We start from the raw sequence: 18,290 nt of genomic DNA, 5'->3' as shown, positions 1-18,290 counted from the left end.
CCATAACCATTAGGTCACAACCGCCCTCCTATGTTGAAACTCTTTAACTTTGGGCTCTAATAATAAATAGTAACTACTTTTAAGCTGATCACGTCATTAGAGCAGTGTGACTGATGACATGAAGCTGATATATGTAGCGATGCTTCAAACATTACATTACTAGTGTGTTGATGTTTATAGTATTTTTATCCTTTTCTTTATTTATATTAAACATGGTACATAAAATGTTTGGTGATTCAATCACACCTCGTTCGTTTTGATGTTTTTGGAGGAAGGCGCCGCGCCGGATCGTCCAATCAGTGAAGCGCGTTGTGTTTTGTTTCCGGGTCTGAGGTCGAGGCTGTCAGCTGCTTTTGGAACTTTCTAGTAGTAACGTGTGAGATGATGGTTCTGTTGAAATCTGCTATCGACTGTGTTTTCTCGAATGCGTTTCTGCAGCAAACGTGGTGATGTTCGGTTGTTTAGTCGCCGGCAGATTGGTGAGTAGATTGGTGTTCAGTCGCGGTGTGTTCGGAACCGGTCTGACCCGTCCACATATCTGTGGTCTGACCAGCTAGCGGTTAGCCAAGGGCTAATACGCCTTATTTCGGATTCAGATGAGACCAATCTACGTTCTATTTAACCGTTACGACCAATCTCCAACAAAATCAGAGGACTAACCTGTAAGACTAGTTAAAGCCTTGTATGCAACGCCATAACGTGTTTAATCGAGTGCGATTATTACATACATATTCGATCACATCAGCAGCGTCTCATTTTACTGATGCTCACGTTTTATGGTGTCAAGACAGAACTTTAATGACACCTGCGGTATTTCAGCTAGGGCTGTTCGAGTCCGAAAATTTTAGAAAGTAGCCTTATCATATAATTAAGCTTTATTTTATTAAAAATTATGATACATTTCTATATTTAAATTGAAATTTTGTCTGCATTGCACATGAAATTAGTCATAGCTCACAGCTCAGCAGTGGACATGCGTTTATTGCATGAACGGAACAAGGCACTAGTGATGGGTCGTTCTTGAACGATTCGTTCATTTTGAACGAATCTTTAATGTGACTCGGGACGAACGAGTCGCCTCGGGGAGTGATTCGTTCAGTCGCGCATGCGCAACATCCTATTAGGTTCTGTACTGGAATTAGTTCACCTGTTTTAGAGTCGTTCGTTCACCTTATGGGGCTGTCACGTGATGAACGAACGACTCGAACCCGAGGACTCGAGAGATGAACTAATCAATTCTCTTTCCGGCTCAGACTGCGTTGGTTAGCTAATTGGGCTGTCAGGTGATGAACGAACGACTCAAACCTGAAAACTTGTCAGATAAGAGGTGAGGTGAGCGAATCATAGACTAAAGACCCAGGTAAACAATGAATTAATATTTTCTGTTTCTTATAGCATTATAGTTTTGTTTTGTTTGTAGTGTGATCAATGTTTGTGTAAGCAGTAGATGTGTTAGGGAAGTAACAGGTAACATTTTAATTATATTTTGCTAAAATGAACAAAATGAACGAAATGACTCGTTCATTTTGCTGAACGAGACTCAAAGGTCCGAGTCGGTAAAATGATCCGAACTTCCCATCACTACAAGGCACGTTTCCAAGTATATGTAACTGCAGACCAGAGATCTCCAAAATGGGGCGGGAACTCCAAAGTGGGCAGAACCTCCAAAATGGGGCGGGGTCTCGTCGTGCAAAGACTTTCCCCATTGGCTCTGGCTTCAGCCTATTGTTATTGACTTACATTTCAAAACCAAAATTTATAAATGAAATATTGTTTGTAGTTGATCTCAAATAAAATGAACTATGCTATATAAATAAATATGTTCAGTGAGAGCAGAGCCTCAAAGCTCGTGGTCAGTGGTTAATGATATAAACGGGAATCTCCCGCGAGCCGTCCCGGTGAAGCGCAAGGGAAAGGTTGAACTCTACTGCTTTGTTTTAAGCAACGGGGGCGTCTCGGGGCTTGAAATTTGCAGGGTAGGATTGGGTATTGACGCTGGATGTAACTAAAGAGGTCCATTTTTCCATTGAGGTTTGGTCGGGGAGTTGCATAACGGCCCGACGGTCTCGTATCGCATAATCTTATTAACTGTTTGTCTACCGTGCTATTCAGCGCCAATCCCGCCGTGCAGTCAGTTTCACTCGTTAAGGTTAAGGTTAGAGTAAGGTGTGGGGTAGGTTTGGGGTTAGCATTTGTGTAGCATAGCATAGGAAATCAACACTCTGATTGCCACAACCAATAAAATCTTTAAAATCAGTCGTGGGGCGGAGTTTGCGCTGAAGTGGATTGGGGGAAAAATTGCGCATGCGTGTCATGTGCCTGTCTGTCAAAGGGAGGAAGCAACACCCTATTTTGAAGTGCCCACCCTGTTTTGGAGTTCCCGCCCCCATTTGGAGATCTCCAGGCTGCAGTTATAGCCCTCTCCACATTTCAGCTGAGCCATCGATGTGTACTTTACGCCGGTAGCCTATGGTTTGCGCGAAATTAACAAACTGTACGCTGAAACAAAATAACCAGAACAACAACACTGACATATGAGCTAGTGGTTTATCTGTCAAATCAGACGCGCTCTCGGCCACTGATCTGTGCTCTCTGCGTTTTCTTTCAGAATTATCATTGGCTGATAGAAAGGTTAAAAAACAGAATTATATTTAGGATCAAGGATCAAGACCTCGATCACCCTCGGCGCTCAAAACTGTGGACAATATAAGGCTGCTTCACCGTAAAATAACTTCTGAATCGTGTTTGAACTGGTTCATTAAAACGATCTATCCGAAAGAACCTTTTCGTGGAAACGAATCAGACTTCTAATCACTATTAGCGAGCAAGGCTGCATCCTCAAACTCAAACGAGCTCAGTACAGACTCTTTTTATTCAGTTTATTTTCGTGAATCGATGTTCAGCGACGTTTGATGACAGCAGCCGAGATATGCAGCCTTCGTATGATGCAGCCTTTCGTTTAAGAGGCGCCCATAGGTAAGCTTTGTTGAACTGAAAACGGCTACGAATGGGGAGTTGATTCCCCTTGATGGGATCGATTCCAACCTTTGGAATCGACTCTCGATTCCTCAGAATCGAGGAATCGATTCTTTTTGGAATCGACTCCCAGCCCTAATTTCAGTGGGGTTTCTGCTCTCTTTCAGGTCCAAACGGACGCGCAGCAGGTCGCCACCGATAAATTTGTCTTTAATCTGCCTGACTATGAGAATGTCAATCATGTGGTGGTCTTCATGCTGGGCACGCTGCCCTTCCCGGCCGGCATGGGTGGTGCTGTCTACTTCTCTTTTCCAGATCCTGCTGTCGGACAGGTGTGGCAGCTTTTAGGCTTCATAACCAATGAGAAACCCAGTGCCATATTCAGAATCTCTGGTCTGAAAGCTGGTAAGCCGGTAGTGTAAAATCAGTTACATAAAGGCTGGAAAACACTACACGACTTTTACAATCACGACAGATCTGAAAACACCAGGGCGACTGCCTGAATCATTACAAAGGAAAATCACATCAAACTCACACAGAATTGTGCATGGAAACGCATGACAAGTGAAGATTAGACACAAGTGATGTCTGTGTCCATCATACACTGCAACTGTCTATGAAATCGGTCAACCTCATCTGCCCAAACTTTGACTGGCTTTAGTTCTGGTAACTCGTATCGATAATCAGACCATTTAGAATCTTAGCAAAAGTCGTATATTGTGTATTCCAGCCTTAAAGTGCTAAGAGAGTTTGTCCCTGATATGCTGTGTGTGTGTGTGTGTTTGACATATCAGGACACAAGTTTGTATAATGACATGGGTATGACATAGGTATTACAAGGAGAGGGTGACTTGTGAGGACATCGCCCCATGTCCCCATTTTTCAAAAGCCGTATAAATCATACAGAACGAGTTTTTTTTTTTTTTTTTGGAGAAAGTAAAAATGTGCACAGTTTCCTGTGAGGGCTAGGTTTAGGCGTAGGGTTGGTGTAGGGCGATAGAAAATACAGTCTGTACAGAATAAAAACCATTACGCCTATGGAATGTCCCCGCAATTCACAAAAACAAATCTGTGTGTGTGTGTTTCAGGTGAGGGTGGAGCTCATCCGTTCGGCATGATGTCTGTCCCTCAGGCTCCGTCAGTGGCTCAGGTTGGAGTTTCTATTGAATCTTTGGACCTGCTTGCACAACAAACGCCAGTATCTAATTCAGCTGTTTCCACAGTGGACTCCTTTACACAGGTAACGCATGCATAGAGACTTCCAGACATATCAGCCACCTTATAGCTGCTTCAGAAATGACCTTTAGGGTCTTCAGTCTTTTTAAAGTGGATCCTCTGTTTGTAGTCGGGATGAACCACAGCATTTTTAGATTACGAACCAGTGTCACTGTGATGTCAGGAACGCTCCTGCGGCTGCTTTGTAGCTGTTCTGAAGCAAACGTGTTTTCAACTGCTAAACTAAAGTGATGAAGATCTACGTTATCTATTTCACAGTTCACGCAGAAGATGCTGGAGAGCCTGTACAACTTCACCTCATCTTTTGCGCTGTCTCAGTCACAGATGACACCAAACCCTTCAGAGATGTATGTTCCTGCGAGCTCCATCCTCAAATGGTGAGTGATCTTTTGAGACGAAGCGAAATGCCAGCAAATGAGTGTTAGTGTTTCGAGTCATTCTTCTGTCCTCCTCACAGGTATGAAAACTTTCAGAGGCGAATGGTGCAGAATCCAAACTTCTGGAAGACGTGACGTACTTGCCTTTTTAATAGTTTGATCTGTCACTTCCTGAAGAAGAATATAATTCATTTAATGTTCAGTTTTAATTTCCATGAAGAGCTTCATCTGGTCAAGGATCTTTTTCTTATCATAAATACTGCCTGGCACATTGTTCATTTATTTGCTGAAAATATTTTATATGAGGTGCTGAAGCAAATAAAATCTTTTGTTGATACCTTTTATTAGTCGTGTTTATTTTTTAAAGCCGTTTTACAGAAACGTATATCTCCATGTTTCAGTGTTTTCACACACTAGAGTGCATCTTCACAGGGAAGAAGCTTTAATGTCATCGGTGAGCGGCCAAAGAAAGAAAAGCCAACTGAAAACTGAAAACAGACATGATCATCATTATCATCTAAATGGTGCAGACAGCAGAATTTGTTCTATCATATCTGTCAAATTATATTTGTAATTTAATTTGATATTTCCTGGTGAAATCAGTCTAAGCCGTTTCATTCATCAAAGGTACTTAAAGACCTTTCTATTAGTCAAACATTCACATCGAATTACACATGAATAAAAGTTGTATTCTAAGGCAAGAACGGCTGAATTTAGCTATTGTTGTAGTTTTGTATGTTTGAATAATGATTTCTCAGTATTGCCTGTAGTAATGTGTATCAGTTTTTATGTATGTATCAGTATTATCTGTAGTATGATGTGTATTTGCCATAAGTAAGGTGTATCAGTAATTACTGTAGTAGAATGTATCAGTGTTTACTGTAGTAACGTGCATCAGTGTTGTCTGTGTATTTACTGTAGTAATGTGTATCAACGTTGTCTGTGTGAGTATTTACTGTAGTAACGTGCATCAGTGTTTTCTGTGTGAGTATTTACTGTAGTAACGTGCATCAGTGTTGTCTGTGTGAGTATTTACTGTAGTAACGTGCATCATGTGTGAGTATTTACTGTAGTAACGTGCATCAGTGTTGTCTGTGTGAGTATTTACTGTAGTAACGTGCATCAGTGTTGTCTGTGTGAGTATTTACTGTAGTATCAGCGTTGTCTGTTTGAGTATTTACTGTAGTAACATGCATCATGTGTGAGTATTTACTGTAGTAACGTGCATCAGTGTTGTCTGTGTGAGTATTTACTGTAGTAACGTGCATCAGTGTTGTCTGTGTGAGTATTTACTGTAGTAACGTGCATCATGTGTGAGTATTTACTGTAGTAACGTGCATCAGTGTTGTCTGTGTGAGTATTTACTGTAGTAACGTGCATCAGTGTTGTCTGTGTGAGTATTTACTGTAGTAACGTGCATCAGTGTTGTCTGTGTGAGTATTTACTGTAGTAACGTGCATCAGTGTTGTCTGTGTGAGTATTTACTGTAGTATCAGCGTTGTCTGTGTGAGTATTTACTGTAGTAACGTGCATCAGTGTTGTCTGTGTGAGTATTTACTGTAGTAACGTGCATCAGTGTTGTCTGTGTGAGTATTTACTGTAGTAACATGCATCAGTGTTGTCTGTGTGAGTATTTACTGTAGTATCAGCGTTGTCTGTGTGAGTATTTACTGTGTAACGTGCATCAGTGTTGTCTGTGTGAGTATTTACTGTAGTAACGTGCATCAGTGTTGTCTGTGTGAGTATTTACTGTAGTAACGTGCATCAGTGTTGTCTGTGTGAGTATTTACTGTAGTAACGTGCATCAGTGTTGTCTGTGTGAGTATTTACTGTAGTAACGTGCATCAGTGTTGTCTGTGTGAGTATTTACTGTAGTATCAGTGTTGTCTGTGTGAGTATTTACTGTAGTAACGTGCATCAGTGTTGTCTGTGTGAGTATTTACTGTAGTAACGTGCATCAGTGTTGTCTGTGTGAGTATTTACTGTAGTAACGTGCATCAGTGTTGTCTGTGTGAGTATTTACTGTAGTATCAGCGTTGTCTGTGTGAGTATTTACTGTAGTAACGTGCATCAGTGTTGTCTGTGTATTTACTGTTGTAACGTGTGTGTGTATTTACTGTAGTAACGTGCATCAGTGTTGTCTGTGTGAGTATTTACTGTAGTAACGTGCATCAGTGTTTTCTGTGTGAGTATTTACTGTAGTATCAGCGTTGTCTGTGTGAGTATTTACTGTAGTAACGTGCATCAGTGTTGTCTGTGTGAGTATTTACTGTAGTAACGTGCATCAGTGTTGTCTGTGTGAGTATTTACTGTAGTAACGTGCATCAGTGTTGTCTGTGTGAGTATTTACTGTAGTATCAGCGTTGTCTGTGTGAGTATTTACTGTAGTAACGGGCATCAGTGTTGTCTGTGTGAGTATTTACTGTAGTAAGGTGCATCAGTGTTGTCTGTGAGTATTTACTGTAGTAAGGTGCTCAGTGTTGTCTGTGTGAGTATTTACTGTAGTATCAGCGTTGTCTGTGTGAGTATTTACTGTAGTAACGTGCATCAGTGTTGTCTGTGTGAGTATTTACTGTAGTAACGTGCATCAGTGTTGTCTGTGTGAGTATTTACTGTAGTAACGTGCATCAGTGTTGTCTGTGTGAGTATTTACTGTAGTATCAGCGTTGTCTGTGTGAGTATTTACTGTAGTAACGGGCATCAGTGTTGTCTGTGTGAGTATTTACTGTAGTAAGGTGCATCAGTGTTGTCTGTGAGTATTTACTGTAGTAAGGTGCATCAGTGTTGTCTGTGTGAGTATTTACTGTAGTATCAGCGTTGTCTGTGTGAGTATTTACTGTAGTAACGTGCATCAGTGTTGTCTGTGTGAGTATTTACTGTAGTAACGTGCATCATGTGTGAGTATTTACTGTAGTAACGTGCATCAGTGTTGTCTGTGTGAGTATTTACTGTAGTAACGTGCATCAGTGTTGTCTGTGTGAGTATTTACTGTAGTAACGTGCATCAGCGTTGTCTGTGTGAGTATTTACTGTAGTAAGGTGCATCAGTGTTGTCTGTGTATTTACTGTAGTAACGTGCATCAGTGTTGTCTGTGTGAGTATTTACTGTAGTATCAGCGTTGTCTGTGTGAGTATTTACTGTAGTAACGTGCATCAGTGTTGTCTGTGTATTTACTGTAGTAACGCCGTTGGGAGGCGCGTCTATGGCAACAGATTTGCCGACACTGTCACGAGCACAAAGCCATGCATCTGTACTTATATTAGCTGTTGCACCTGCAGTTGTTCTAGATCTGTCTGGTGCACAAATGTTTTAATGATTGAGTGCAAACTGAAGCGTTTGCCTGCAGCTTTTGTCATGCTTCACACTGCAGTGTCTGAATATGAGCGCAATCATCTGTCGACTCTCTCGAGACTTTCTGACGACGGTAAGTGACATTCTGACTAATCAGAAATACTGAGTGAGCCGTAACTAATGTCTGAAATACAAACGCACGTCTGCATTTCTCGCGTTTCTGTCCGTTTCATTCCCCGCAGATATCGGTCATATTTGGTCGTGTGTGTCGTGTTTTATTGAGAAACAGATGCTCATGCGGAAGGTACGAACGAACTCTTACAGTCCGAGTAAAAAGTGCACGAGAGATTTTTGGGTTCTTTCTTCTTCTCTTCATCTATATATGCTCATCCTTTCTCTGTTTGTAAACTTGAATAAGAGCGTGTTCATTGTGGAATCCTCATGACATCAGGTTTTGCTGTGTTTTAGGGGGTTTGTGTCTTCGGTTTGGGGACTTTCACGTTCTTCCAGCAGAAACTCAACCTCGGGACCAAACATGTTCTCCTACAGAGACCCATCTTCATCCTGTCAGAGAAACTCTCTCAGTATCATGGATTTAAACAGATCAAGCCACAGGCCACAGGTCAGAACAATAATTCCTGTTCAACTATGTACATTCACCATAAATGAAGCTCGTACGTGGACACTACGCGGCACGAAAGTTGGCTGAATTTGTTTTTCGTGATCCTGCTGACCCATCTGACCTACAGGTTTCTTAGATGTGTCCAGATGTTTGACAAGTAGCGCAGATGTCGTCTAGTAGTCTGTCATCTGTGGGTTCTCGTGTCTCGTCAGATGTGCCGGTGGTGCCGCTCAACTTCTCGGCTCTGAGCGCGGAGGGCCCGTATGAGCGAGACGCCGTGGAGGGATGCGTGCGAGAAACCGTTCACCTGCTGCTCCGTGCCGCGGCGACGCGACGGTCTGTCTGTCATGCTTTTCCTGGGATCGGAGTTCTTACTTTCCGGCAAAGCCGAGTCAAGATGACGTTCTACCCTGACTTTATCTCAGCCTTAGACAGCGCTGGGAGACTTGCATCAGCTTTAACCAATGTGAGTCACAGCGACTGACACTTCAGTATGTTTGAACCTTGTGGAATCTGTTTAATTATACTCTGTTGATTTGCAGAGACCGGAAACGAGTAACTCTGGAGTATACGAGAGACGCTGCAATGCGCCGCGGCCTGCAACCTTCAGCGGCGCCACGCTTCCCAGAATATCTGCTGGAGAACCTCTGAGAAAAGAGCCACCGACCGAGCCGTCAGCTCCCCGTCAGACTGATGATGATGATGGCTGGGGTTTGTAATAACCATAATGACAGTTTGAGTAAATTCAGGATAACCAAACAAATGTGGTAGTTGTGTAGGGAGTCACTATAACAACTGTGTTAGACTCGCTCTTATCGAATTACATCTGCAACAGAAAATCGGCAACCGGCAGACAAAGCGACTGACCTCACAGATGGACTGGAGGACCAACGTCCATCAGACGCTGACAGGTATACTTCAACAGAAGATGATGAAGATTCAGCTGGCCCAGCATGAGTTATACATACTGTCATTACAATTTTTTTCACTGAACTAAGAGCTACATGTAAAAAGCAAGTACATTCCTTATCATTACAGAAATAGTCCAGGCTTTGTTCTAATCCTATGGTGAACTATTTCCAGACCGATTCGTCTCTTTCCTCACGGGGTGATTTGTGTTCATCCAGAGCTGCCTAACAGCATCATGAGTGATGCTCGGATATAAAAAGGTGAAAGGCACTCAGATATATCGCATGGCGAACCCTCTCAAAGACGCTCAGAACAGAGGCGTTATGTTACCGCGCCATTCACGCGAGCTCCGTGTGTGGCCTCGCTGTTCATCAGACCATTAGAGTCAGTAAAAGCCACGAGTTGTGTTTAGATGTGACGTAAGACCGGTTTGTCTAGCTGAAATGCGAGCTGTAACCAGCAGAGGATGGAGTCTGTCAGCACTGTTCATCTCTCAGTAGAAACGCATTAAACATGCAAATGACCCTCGCGTCACCGCGTGTGTCTGAATAGATTAAGCTACAGATTTGGGTTCGTCAAAGAATGTTTACTTCATTTGGCCTGGCGGTCTGATGGTAAAATTCTTACGATAGTACAAGAATCCACTGTATCATTAATAGTGTGTTACCAAGTCACTGTAACAACTGTGTTATGGACCTTCCTTAGGTGTGTCAGCCGACAGACAGACTGAACGAAGGTTTAAAGTTCCTGCTTCTTCGACAGTTTCTGTTTGTAATTGTGTCTCAATAAAGAATATGTGAGTGTTAGATTATCAGGACAAATCTGAGACTTTCTCTGTCATAAACACAGAGGCGTCGGGGTCTCGCGGCCACCAGACGGCGCTCTCCACATCATGACAGTACAGAGGAGCGCTGCGGACGAGCATCTGATGTGTCGTGACCACAGACGGGCCGGACAGGTGAGCCTTCATCACGTTTGTTTGCTCATCAGCACATCAGTTTGGGCCTGTCGAGACGTGCATCTCGTGTGCGTCGCAGGAGCTGTGTTACGTCTGCATGCAGCGAGCGCAGAGAAACAAAGTTCCTTTGTACCAGTCGGATGAGACGAGGAGGGTCGAGCGGGAACAAGAAAGAGTGTTAATGCTTCGTGAACATCAGAAAGATCTGCAGTATTTCCAGAAAGAAGAGGTGCCTGAACTCACACACTCATTTACTAAACAGCTCATTTCAATACGAATCGCATTAAACTACTATAAAACTGTACTGCACCTGACAGAAGACACTGTGAGACACAGATGCAGTGATCAGGTGCGTTTCCATCACTGACAGACGGACAAGCTGAAGAAGCGGGAGGACAGTCAGAGGGTGGCGGCGTTTAATCTGGGCGTTGCAGAAGCTCAGAGACGCATGAAGGCGCAGACATCCAGCCAGTCTCACGTGAGTCTAAACAGGCCGTTCGGGCCCTCACCTGGGTCTGTGTGTGTTTCATTGTTTTTCTGGTCATGTGACACGTGGGCTTTTAGGGCTCGTACATCATTGCGGGTCGACCCTGTACTGCGGACCGCCTGCCGCAGCAGAGACGCCACGTGCAGGAGCTGATGCAGGAAGCTGCCAGACGCAGACAGACGCAGGCGCAGACGCAGCTGGAACAACAGAGACTGGACAAACTGCGTCTGCTGCAGCTTTCTGAAGAGTGAGCGCGTTCGCTTCCTGTGTGTCCTCATCGCAGCGCTGTGTGATTTAAGATGATGTGATTGTATGTGCTTGTTCTGTGATGTTTGCCTCAGGGTCGCGAATAAACGATCTCAGCTGCTTCATGAGAAACAAGAGATGGCCAAGAACTACCGGAAGGCACTTGAAGCACAAGTGAGTGACTTTAGTTTGTTTCCTGTTGAGTGCAGATGAGATTTTTTTTTTAGAGATCAGAATCAATTAGGGCTATTTATCTCATGAGTGAAGCAGCACTGCCTGTTTAGCACAAGATTTTTCACATTTATGTCATAAGTAGACATGCAGATGATTCATAACGTTCTTCATTCAGGAAATCTCAAGCGTTACAGAAAGTTGTGCCTTCATGTAAAAACTTCTTACGATATTTAGATCAGAAGGAGAAGAAAGCTCTGAGAGGAGCCAGACATTCGGCGCCCATCCTCCTCTGGATCGATGTACCTGTGCTAAATATGATGTACTTGCATAGTGTGTGTAAAATAAGGCATGAATGAGTTTTCAGTGTGTTTGACTGGAAGGATAATGTGAGTGAATTGCTGCAGTCAGTCTCTCTGGATCAAAAAAAACACAACAGCAGTTATCAATACTGATTTGGTTGGTAGAATTGGCCTTTCGTATGCTGTTCTGAGCGTGGAAGCACGTTGTGAATTGCAGTGAATGACAGTAGCTCACGGTCCGCATTTGTGCATTTCTGTAGCTCAGATGGGAAGATCTCAGGGTTTGAGTCCATCAGCCGATAAAATGCGTGACAGCTCTGTTTCCTTCTGTCTCATTTTATTATGAACTGTAATATATCTCTTGATCTTTGTGTTTTTCCATTTGTCTGCATTTAGACGGATCGCCGTTGTTCAGAAATCTCTCAGCGGTTTGAGGTGCAGCCCGTGTTTGGGCTGATGGACTGCAATCCAGCAGCTTTAGCTGAGCAGAGACGGAGAGCGCAGAACATCTCTGAAGCACTGATAAATACGGCCAACGACAGGATGAGAGAAATGCTGGAGAAACGCTTGAACGAGCAGAAGACAGAAAGAGAAATAATGCAGAGAGAACACAAAGAGTGAGTAACAAAACCCAATAATGCCTCTGAAAAACAAGCACTTGAAAAACTTTCATTCTTGTCATTTGGGCACAATATGCATGCGTCTCAGAACTGCGCCGCGGTGGGTTTGTTAGATAAGTTAGAGTGGAATGTGAACGTCTCTTTCGTTGTCCTAACCGAATGTTTGCAGAATGTTAGAAGAGCGAATCTGTCACTACGAAAGGCTGCGACTTCTGCGGGCCGCGTGCGAGGAGAACTGGCAGCGCAGCGCCGACCTCAAACGCCAGCGAGACCAAGAGGAACTGAACATCAGGAGGTACGAGCAACAAACGGATAATTAGTTAAATGGATAGATTGAATAACGGATGGCTGACTGAATGCAAGAACAAGAGAAAAACAGAAATGTAATGAGAGATCAGAGGACGTCAGAGCCAGAGTTTCTATAATCGTGATAATGTTGTCTGCTGTTTCCTTCAGGTTTGGTGGTCAAACTCTGACAGACCAACTTGGAAAATATGAGCGATGCCGTCAGTGCAAACGCAACACCGCCAACTGCGGCGAGACTAACATCTTCAGAGACACGAATTATGTGACTGGAGCTCGATTAATGCTGTAGACTTCGAGTTTGAACCCAGATCGTAAGGATGAGCAAAATAATTCAACCAGTGTTTGCTTTTTATATCAAGTGTGTGACACATGGCATTTATCGGTTTAACAAATAGAATGAACGCTCTCACTAACCATTGTATTTGACCATAACCATGCAGTAACTGACCACACCTCTCAGGGAAAACAGACGAACGTCCTCATCCACACGCAGCACATGTACAGCGAACTGGCATCATTTACACAGAGATGAAAACCATCGTGTGTTTATTCTTCAGCACTGATCTCATCACAGATGCATTTCAGCACTCCAGTTTCAACATCAATGAAGATGAAGAATGTGACGCGAACTTGCAGATGCAGATTTTGTTCTTATTTGAAATGTTTTGAGCAGAACTTTGGAGGAACCATGTAGGGTTAGGGTTTCCCTACTAACCATTCCCTCGATGGTTAGTTTAGTAAAGCTTAGATGTGTGAGGTCGGTCTCATAGTGTCTGCTGAGGTTCATGTAGATGGAGTGTCTTGTGTTGTTGTTAAAGTCCCTCCAGGAATCGAGCTCTAGATGTTTTCATCACAGATCGCTGAAGCGATGCACAAAACGGTCTTCCGCAAACGCAGACACAAATACTGTTGACATTCTGCTTCCTTCTGGACTCCATCCATCAGTCTGAAAATAACAACAAAAGAAAGTTTGTTTTTTTTAGCTTCTGGATCACATTATAATCACATTCCCTGAGATCATGATGTCATATTGGAATAGTTACAAATGTCATGAAACGCATTAATATAAAGGGCGAGACAAACCCCTCACTGTACTTTCTTCTCTTGACCGCACAACACAAACACCTTAAACGGATGGCTGTGCTCTTTTCAATCTTGTAATTTCATCTCAATTCATCTCAACTTTTGAGGCTTATTAACGTGATTTTGTGTCTCTGGAAGACGGTGATTAATGACTCTCCATTGAATTTCAAAGGTCTTGTTAATGACGGACATGTTCATGTTCATGTTCTTAGATTTGTGAAGTACCACAAAGGAATGTTTTACTGGGATTCTGCTTTGTCAACAGTTCTCCAATTATTCAACAAAATTGACAATATTTTTTAAAATAGACTAGTTGATTTAGTATATTATTTCCATTTATTTTCAGATATATAAAGACAAGTCATTCGCACAGTCTGTAAACGTTTACGGCCCGTTTACTTTTCTCCCCGGACAGAGCACAGTATGTTGTAAAAGAAAACACACATTGTTCTTGTGTGAAATTGACACTGCGATTGAGAGTGTTTTGTAATCGTGGACTCGTATATACTGTACATCTGTGCTAAAAGTGAATAAAGCCCAAAGAAGCAAAGTTAAATTCACACATGAATACATGGTCAAGCAAATGCACAAAACAAATATTCTACACTCCACCCAGTGTATTTTCATAAACGCTCTGCTGAGAGCAAATTAAGGAAATGTAGAGCGAATATGAGAGCGTGTGGACAGCTGTTCCACTTTCCCAAGACACCAGATCAAATTGATATCCCACATTTATTGAGCAACACTTCAGCCAGAGTCAGTTCCTGATTCCAGATGTTCAAAACACACTGAAGAAGCCAATAAACCACAGAACCGCTTCTGTACTAAACACCAGCAGATAACCCTGACAAACAATCCCATATTTGAAATGATTTTTTAGATAATTTGTATTTAATCTCTGACCATCTAATGCTCCTTTAAGTCTAAAACCGCATTTTCAGCTGTGTGTTTGCATGCGTTGAGAGAGTGAAGCAGGACAGATGCAGAGAGACGTCTGCATACACTCGTCATGAGCTCATCGGACTGTTATCTCAGTCCAAAAACACAGAAGAGAGACGAGACGAGTCCACAGACCGTACAGCTGCCGCAGGCTAATGCGCCACCAGGCTTTATAAGCTCTCACGTGAACAGGAGTCCAGCCTATAAGACATTAAAAGTCATCTCAAAGAGGTTAGAGGTCACAGCACACATTCTGTTCACATGTGATTTTATGAACCACAGGGGACAGAAGTGACTCATGAAGTTCAGTGAGGTTGAGGAGAAACACACACAAACGCGCGCACACACACACACGGTTTGAGTCATCAGTAAACAAACACATTTTCCAAACCACACGGACTTGAGCATAATGCACTCACCCACACACGGCTTCAGTGTCCATGTCTGTTGTTCATGATGTCTATCGTACTGTATCTCTGCACGCTTCAGTTACATCTATCAGTGGAGGAGCTGGAGCTGTGTGTTTATTTAGGCTCCTGTCTCAAAGATTGTGTAAGTGTTTAGTAAAATTTATTTTCCAGCTTCAACATAAAGCTTCCATCTCAGCTCTCTAATCCAAATAATTGATTCCAAGTGTCTTTTCGGCAGCAAGACGGACCTCTTGGATTGTCAAGTCAAGTCACCTTTATTTATACAGTGTTTATTCATTGCTGATTCAGTTCAGTTAATCCATCATTTATGGAATGAGTTTAATTCATCAGTTGAGCAGTTCTGGAGAAATCAGTGATGTCACCATCAGCTCAGATCAGTCCTCTTCCAATAGTGTCTGCGCAATCAAGTCCATAATATTACCAAATATCAAATGTCCCTAACTAAGCAAGTCAAAGGCAACAGAGGCAAGAACCGATACTCCGTCGGTGAAAGAAACGGAGGAAAAAATATAGAGCCCAGTACACTTCATTTGAGTGATGTGAGCTTTTGCAATGCCTGTTCCTTTCTAAATAGACCTAGTGCTGCAGGTGAACCTGGATCTGGGCTGAAAGAGTCTTTATCTTACTCCTAACCTGAACCTCACTGAAACTTTTTTGCACTTTTTGATACTGAACACGTGTCCTCATTTAATCGACTTGACTGACGTTGTTGAGTGCTCCTTGTTCTTGAGAGTTGCTGCTTTTCTGATACACCCGAAATCAGGGATCACTCGCCTGTCCGGCGTCTCCAGAGAACGAAAGACCTTCTGATTTCATTCCGGGCCTCGTCGCTCCTCCTCCCCACGTTTTCCATGTGAGTGGGTGTTTCTGCAAATAATATTACACACACAATCATTCCGCTGGGAAATGTCCTGGCATGTTTGCATCTTACTGATGGATTCCAGTATGTTTCAAAACTATTGGGTGCATTTCTGTGATGCCGAGGAGCGGCTCCAGCTGCAGAGATTCCTTTATGAGCCGTTTCATTTCCACAGCATCATGTGAAAATCAGATGTGCCATGTACAGTTCTGAAGGGTTACGATGACCAGCTCAGATCGATTTGAAACGGAGCTGGAACCAGCGCAGAAACACTCGACTATAAGCAACTAAAAAACAAATCATGGCACATGCCTCCTGCTATAAATTCACAATCTAGGAGAAAGTAATGCTGTGTTCTACTGGCAGCTGTTAACGGTGAGTTCATGCTAATGAGTCACGTTAATCACAAGCAGAACGTTTCCATATCAACAGCTCATGGGTGGGTTCAGGTCATTCAAGTCTAGCTGGCCATCGAACTGACTCACTTCATTCATGCTAACGGATCTGTAGCTGTAAGACATGCGTATAAAACGTGTAGCGCAGAAGGCAAATAAAGATACGTACACATATGACTCACAGCGAGACGGAAGAAATGAACAGGCATTACAGTTTGCATTCAAAAGATGCAGGAGCAAGAACACATTAACACCTTTAACTCTGATGAGTCATACAGGTGCCTTTTCACGCTGAAATCAAACAAGAGACGTTCTCTAAGGCAAGTCTCTACAAACACACGACATCAGACAGACTTTAGACGAGCCTGATCAGACCGCATACGGAAGCACATCTGAATGTAACGTTGGCATGAAAATACGCTCTTCACCTGGTCGACTTGTGAATGCGTCCTTCAGTCCCCCACAATCCTGTGCGGTTCAGCACTTGGTGGAAAGAATGGAAATGATCAACATAAATGAATCCATTACATTTCTTTTGACTTATGTTTCTCTTGTATGAGCATTGTAGTCATTATTCATTGACTTGACCAGGTTAGTGCTGGTGTTCTGGATGCAACCCTTCACATGTTTCTGCACATTTAAGAGCATCAGGGTCATTCCACGAAATCGGTGCCTTTCGCGTCCCTACGAAATAATCAAACATAGATTTAATGTAACGACAAATAATTGTGTAAATCAAAAACATTATGAATGCTTTCATCAATATTACATAAAAAGTCAATTAAATAGCGTCTGAAATAATTGAAATAGCATTTTACATTTTTGATGACTTTTTCCGAGTAACAGGTTTTGACCTGTGGGTAACAGGGATGACACTGATTAGGTTTGACCGTGTTTTTAAACATTGTCTGTGTAAAATTCAAACAAGTTAAAGGTCGCCCTGGGTATATTATTGCGCTAATGCCTACATCATTCCCTGGAATATGAGTTCTAATTAAACTATTGTGTCTAGTAGCGCTTGTGTCGGTAACAGGGTTGACAAAAATACCAAAACATTAGGTAGAAAAAAATGACGTAGCCTGAGATGGCACAATACAATATCATGTCATTTTAGTGCGACTTTATTTCAAAAACATCGATTAAACGCATTTTATTTTTCAGTTTTTCTAAGTGGAAAAGGCACCGATTTCAGTAGAAGACATGAAGAAGCTGTAACTCAAGAACAAGGTGCCAGTAAACGCCTGAGAACAGCTCAAAACCGCGCCACAGCGTGAACTGATTAAACCCATAGAGCGCTAATGAAAAGAACACTGATCCAGTGTAAACACACATACAGTAATAAGCACGAATTCACAGGAGACGGCGAGAGCTCGACAGAAACACGGAAGAGACTTTCACATTAAACGCATGTGCGTCTATAGATTCATTCTGTAGTTTCGATGAGGTAAATGTACGTGCGCGGCTAAAACTCCCATTCCTTGCACTTTCCAACAAATAATGCAGCCTGTTTCACTGAAGTGAAATCCTACTTTATGAACTCTTGGCAAACGTTCATCCATAAATCACATCTCCTGAATGTTAGGGCACATGAAACTAATAGTTATTTTAATGAAGTAATATGCAGTAGGGTGTTGCGGTCTGTTGAGAATCCACATCGTGAGTCAAAACATAATGTCGTCACCTCGTCAGAGGCGCTAACACAGATTTCAGAGGTGTTTAATTTAAAGACACCTACTCATTTTTGCATTATTTTAAATATGTAATCAAAACATGGCCAATGATATATGACTGCATGTATAATTATAATTTGGTGCAGCATAATAATTTCATTTTTACATAAAAGTTCACACCGTTCATTGCTCTGCATTTAAAGAGGATGGAGCCAGAGCTTGTGAACATTATGAAGGACTGTCATGAGAAACACATTTATTTGAGATGGAAACACAAACGCTGTGACGCCACAGACTTCCATATTTGGCTCGCAAAACAATCAGAGGAAGAAACGGTTCACACGCGGTCTGCTGGGGTGCCGACGGAGAAACATCTGACGAGAACATGGAAAACGAACATTCCAGGCCATTT

At 42.6% G+C, this 18,290-nt stretch overlaps 2 protein-coding genes across 2 annotated transcripts; both read left to right on the top strand.

Moving 5' to 3' along the window:
* The first annotated feature begins 324 nt into the window (after window positions 1-324).
* On the top strand, window positions 325-4,931 carry hikeshi (heat shock protein nuclear import factor hikeshi). The gene is made up of 5 exons (XM_051120356.1): window positions 325-479; window positions 3,144-3,381; window positions 4,065-4,216; window positions 4,471-4,589; window positions 4,670-4,931. The coding sequence occupies exons 1-5, from the start codon at window positions 450-452 to the stop codon at window positions 4,722-4,724; spliced, it is 594 nt and encodes a 197-aa protein (XP_050976313.1). The 5' UTR covers window positions 325-449; the 3' UTR covers window positions 4,725-4,931.
* Window positions 4,932-7,739: 2,808 nt separating this feature from the next.
* On the top strand, window positions 7,740-14,905 carry LOC127163686 (coiled-coil domain-containing protein 81). The gene is made up of 14 exons (XM_051107012.1): window positions 7,740-8,013; window positions 8,123-8,184; window positions 8,349-8,502; window positions 8,715-8,968; window positions 9,045-9,213; window positions 9,338-9,413; window positions 10,261-10,369; window positions 10,449-10,598; window positions 10,740-10,847; window positions 10,934-11,103; window positions 11,198-11,276; window positions 11,972-12,192; window positions 12,365-12,490; window positions 12,652-14,905. Exons 1-14 carry the CDS (start codon window positions 7,902-7,904, stop codon window positions 12,788-12,790), a joined length of 1,929 nt encoding a protein of 642 aa, XP_050962969.1. The 5' UTR covers window positions 7,740-7,901; the 3' UTR covers window positions 12,791-14,905.
* Window positions 14,906-18,290: the final 3,385 nt, after the last annotated feature.

The sequence above is a fragment of the Labeo rohita genome, chromosome 1, assembly GCF_022985175.1.
Source record: "Labeo rohita strain BAU-BD-2019 chromosome 1, IGBB_LRoh.1.0, whole genome shotgun sequence".
Classification (NCBI taxonomy): Eukaryota; Metazoa; Chordata; class Actinopteri; order Cypriniformes; family Cyprinidae; genus Labeo; species Labeo rohita.
Note: the sequence above shows the minus strand (reverse complement) of the source record. Positions and strands in the feature narration are given on the sequence as shown.

Coding starts and splice junctions, on each gene's coding strand:
- LOC127163686 (XM_051107012.1), top strand. CDS start 7,902: ATGATTGAGTGCAAACTGAAGCGTTTGCCTGCAGCTTTTGTCATGCTT. Junction 8,185..8,348: donor AACAGATGCTCATGCGGAAG/GTACGAACGAAC, acceptor GCTGTGTTTTAG/GGGGTTTGTGTCTTCGGTTT. Junction 11,104..11,197: donor CTGCTGCAGCTTTCTGAAGA/GTGAGCGCGTTC, acceptor TGTTTGCCTCAG/GGTCGCGAATAAACGATCTC.
- hikeshi (XM_051120356.1), top strand. CDS start 450: ATGTTCGGTTGTTTAGTCGCCGGCAGATTG. Junction 4,217..4,470: donor CAGTGGACTCCTTTACACAG/GTAACGCATGCA, acceptor TCTATTTCACAG/TTCACGCAGAAGATGCTGGA. Junction 4,590..4,669: donor GCGAGCTCCATCCTCAAATG/GTGAGTGATCTT, acceptor TCCTCCTCACAG/GTATGAAAACTTTCAGAGGC.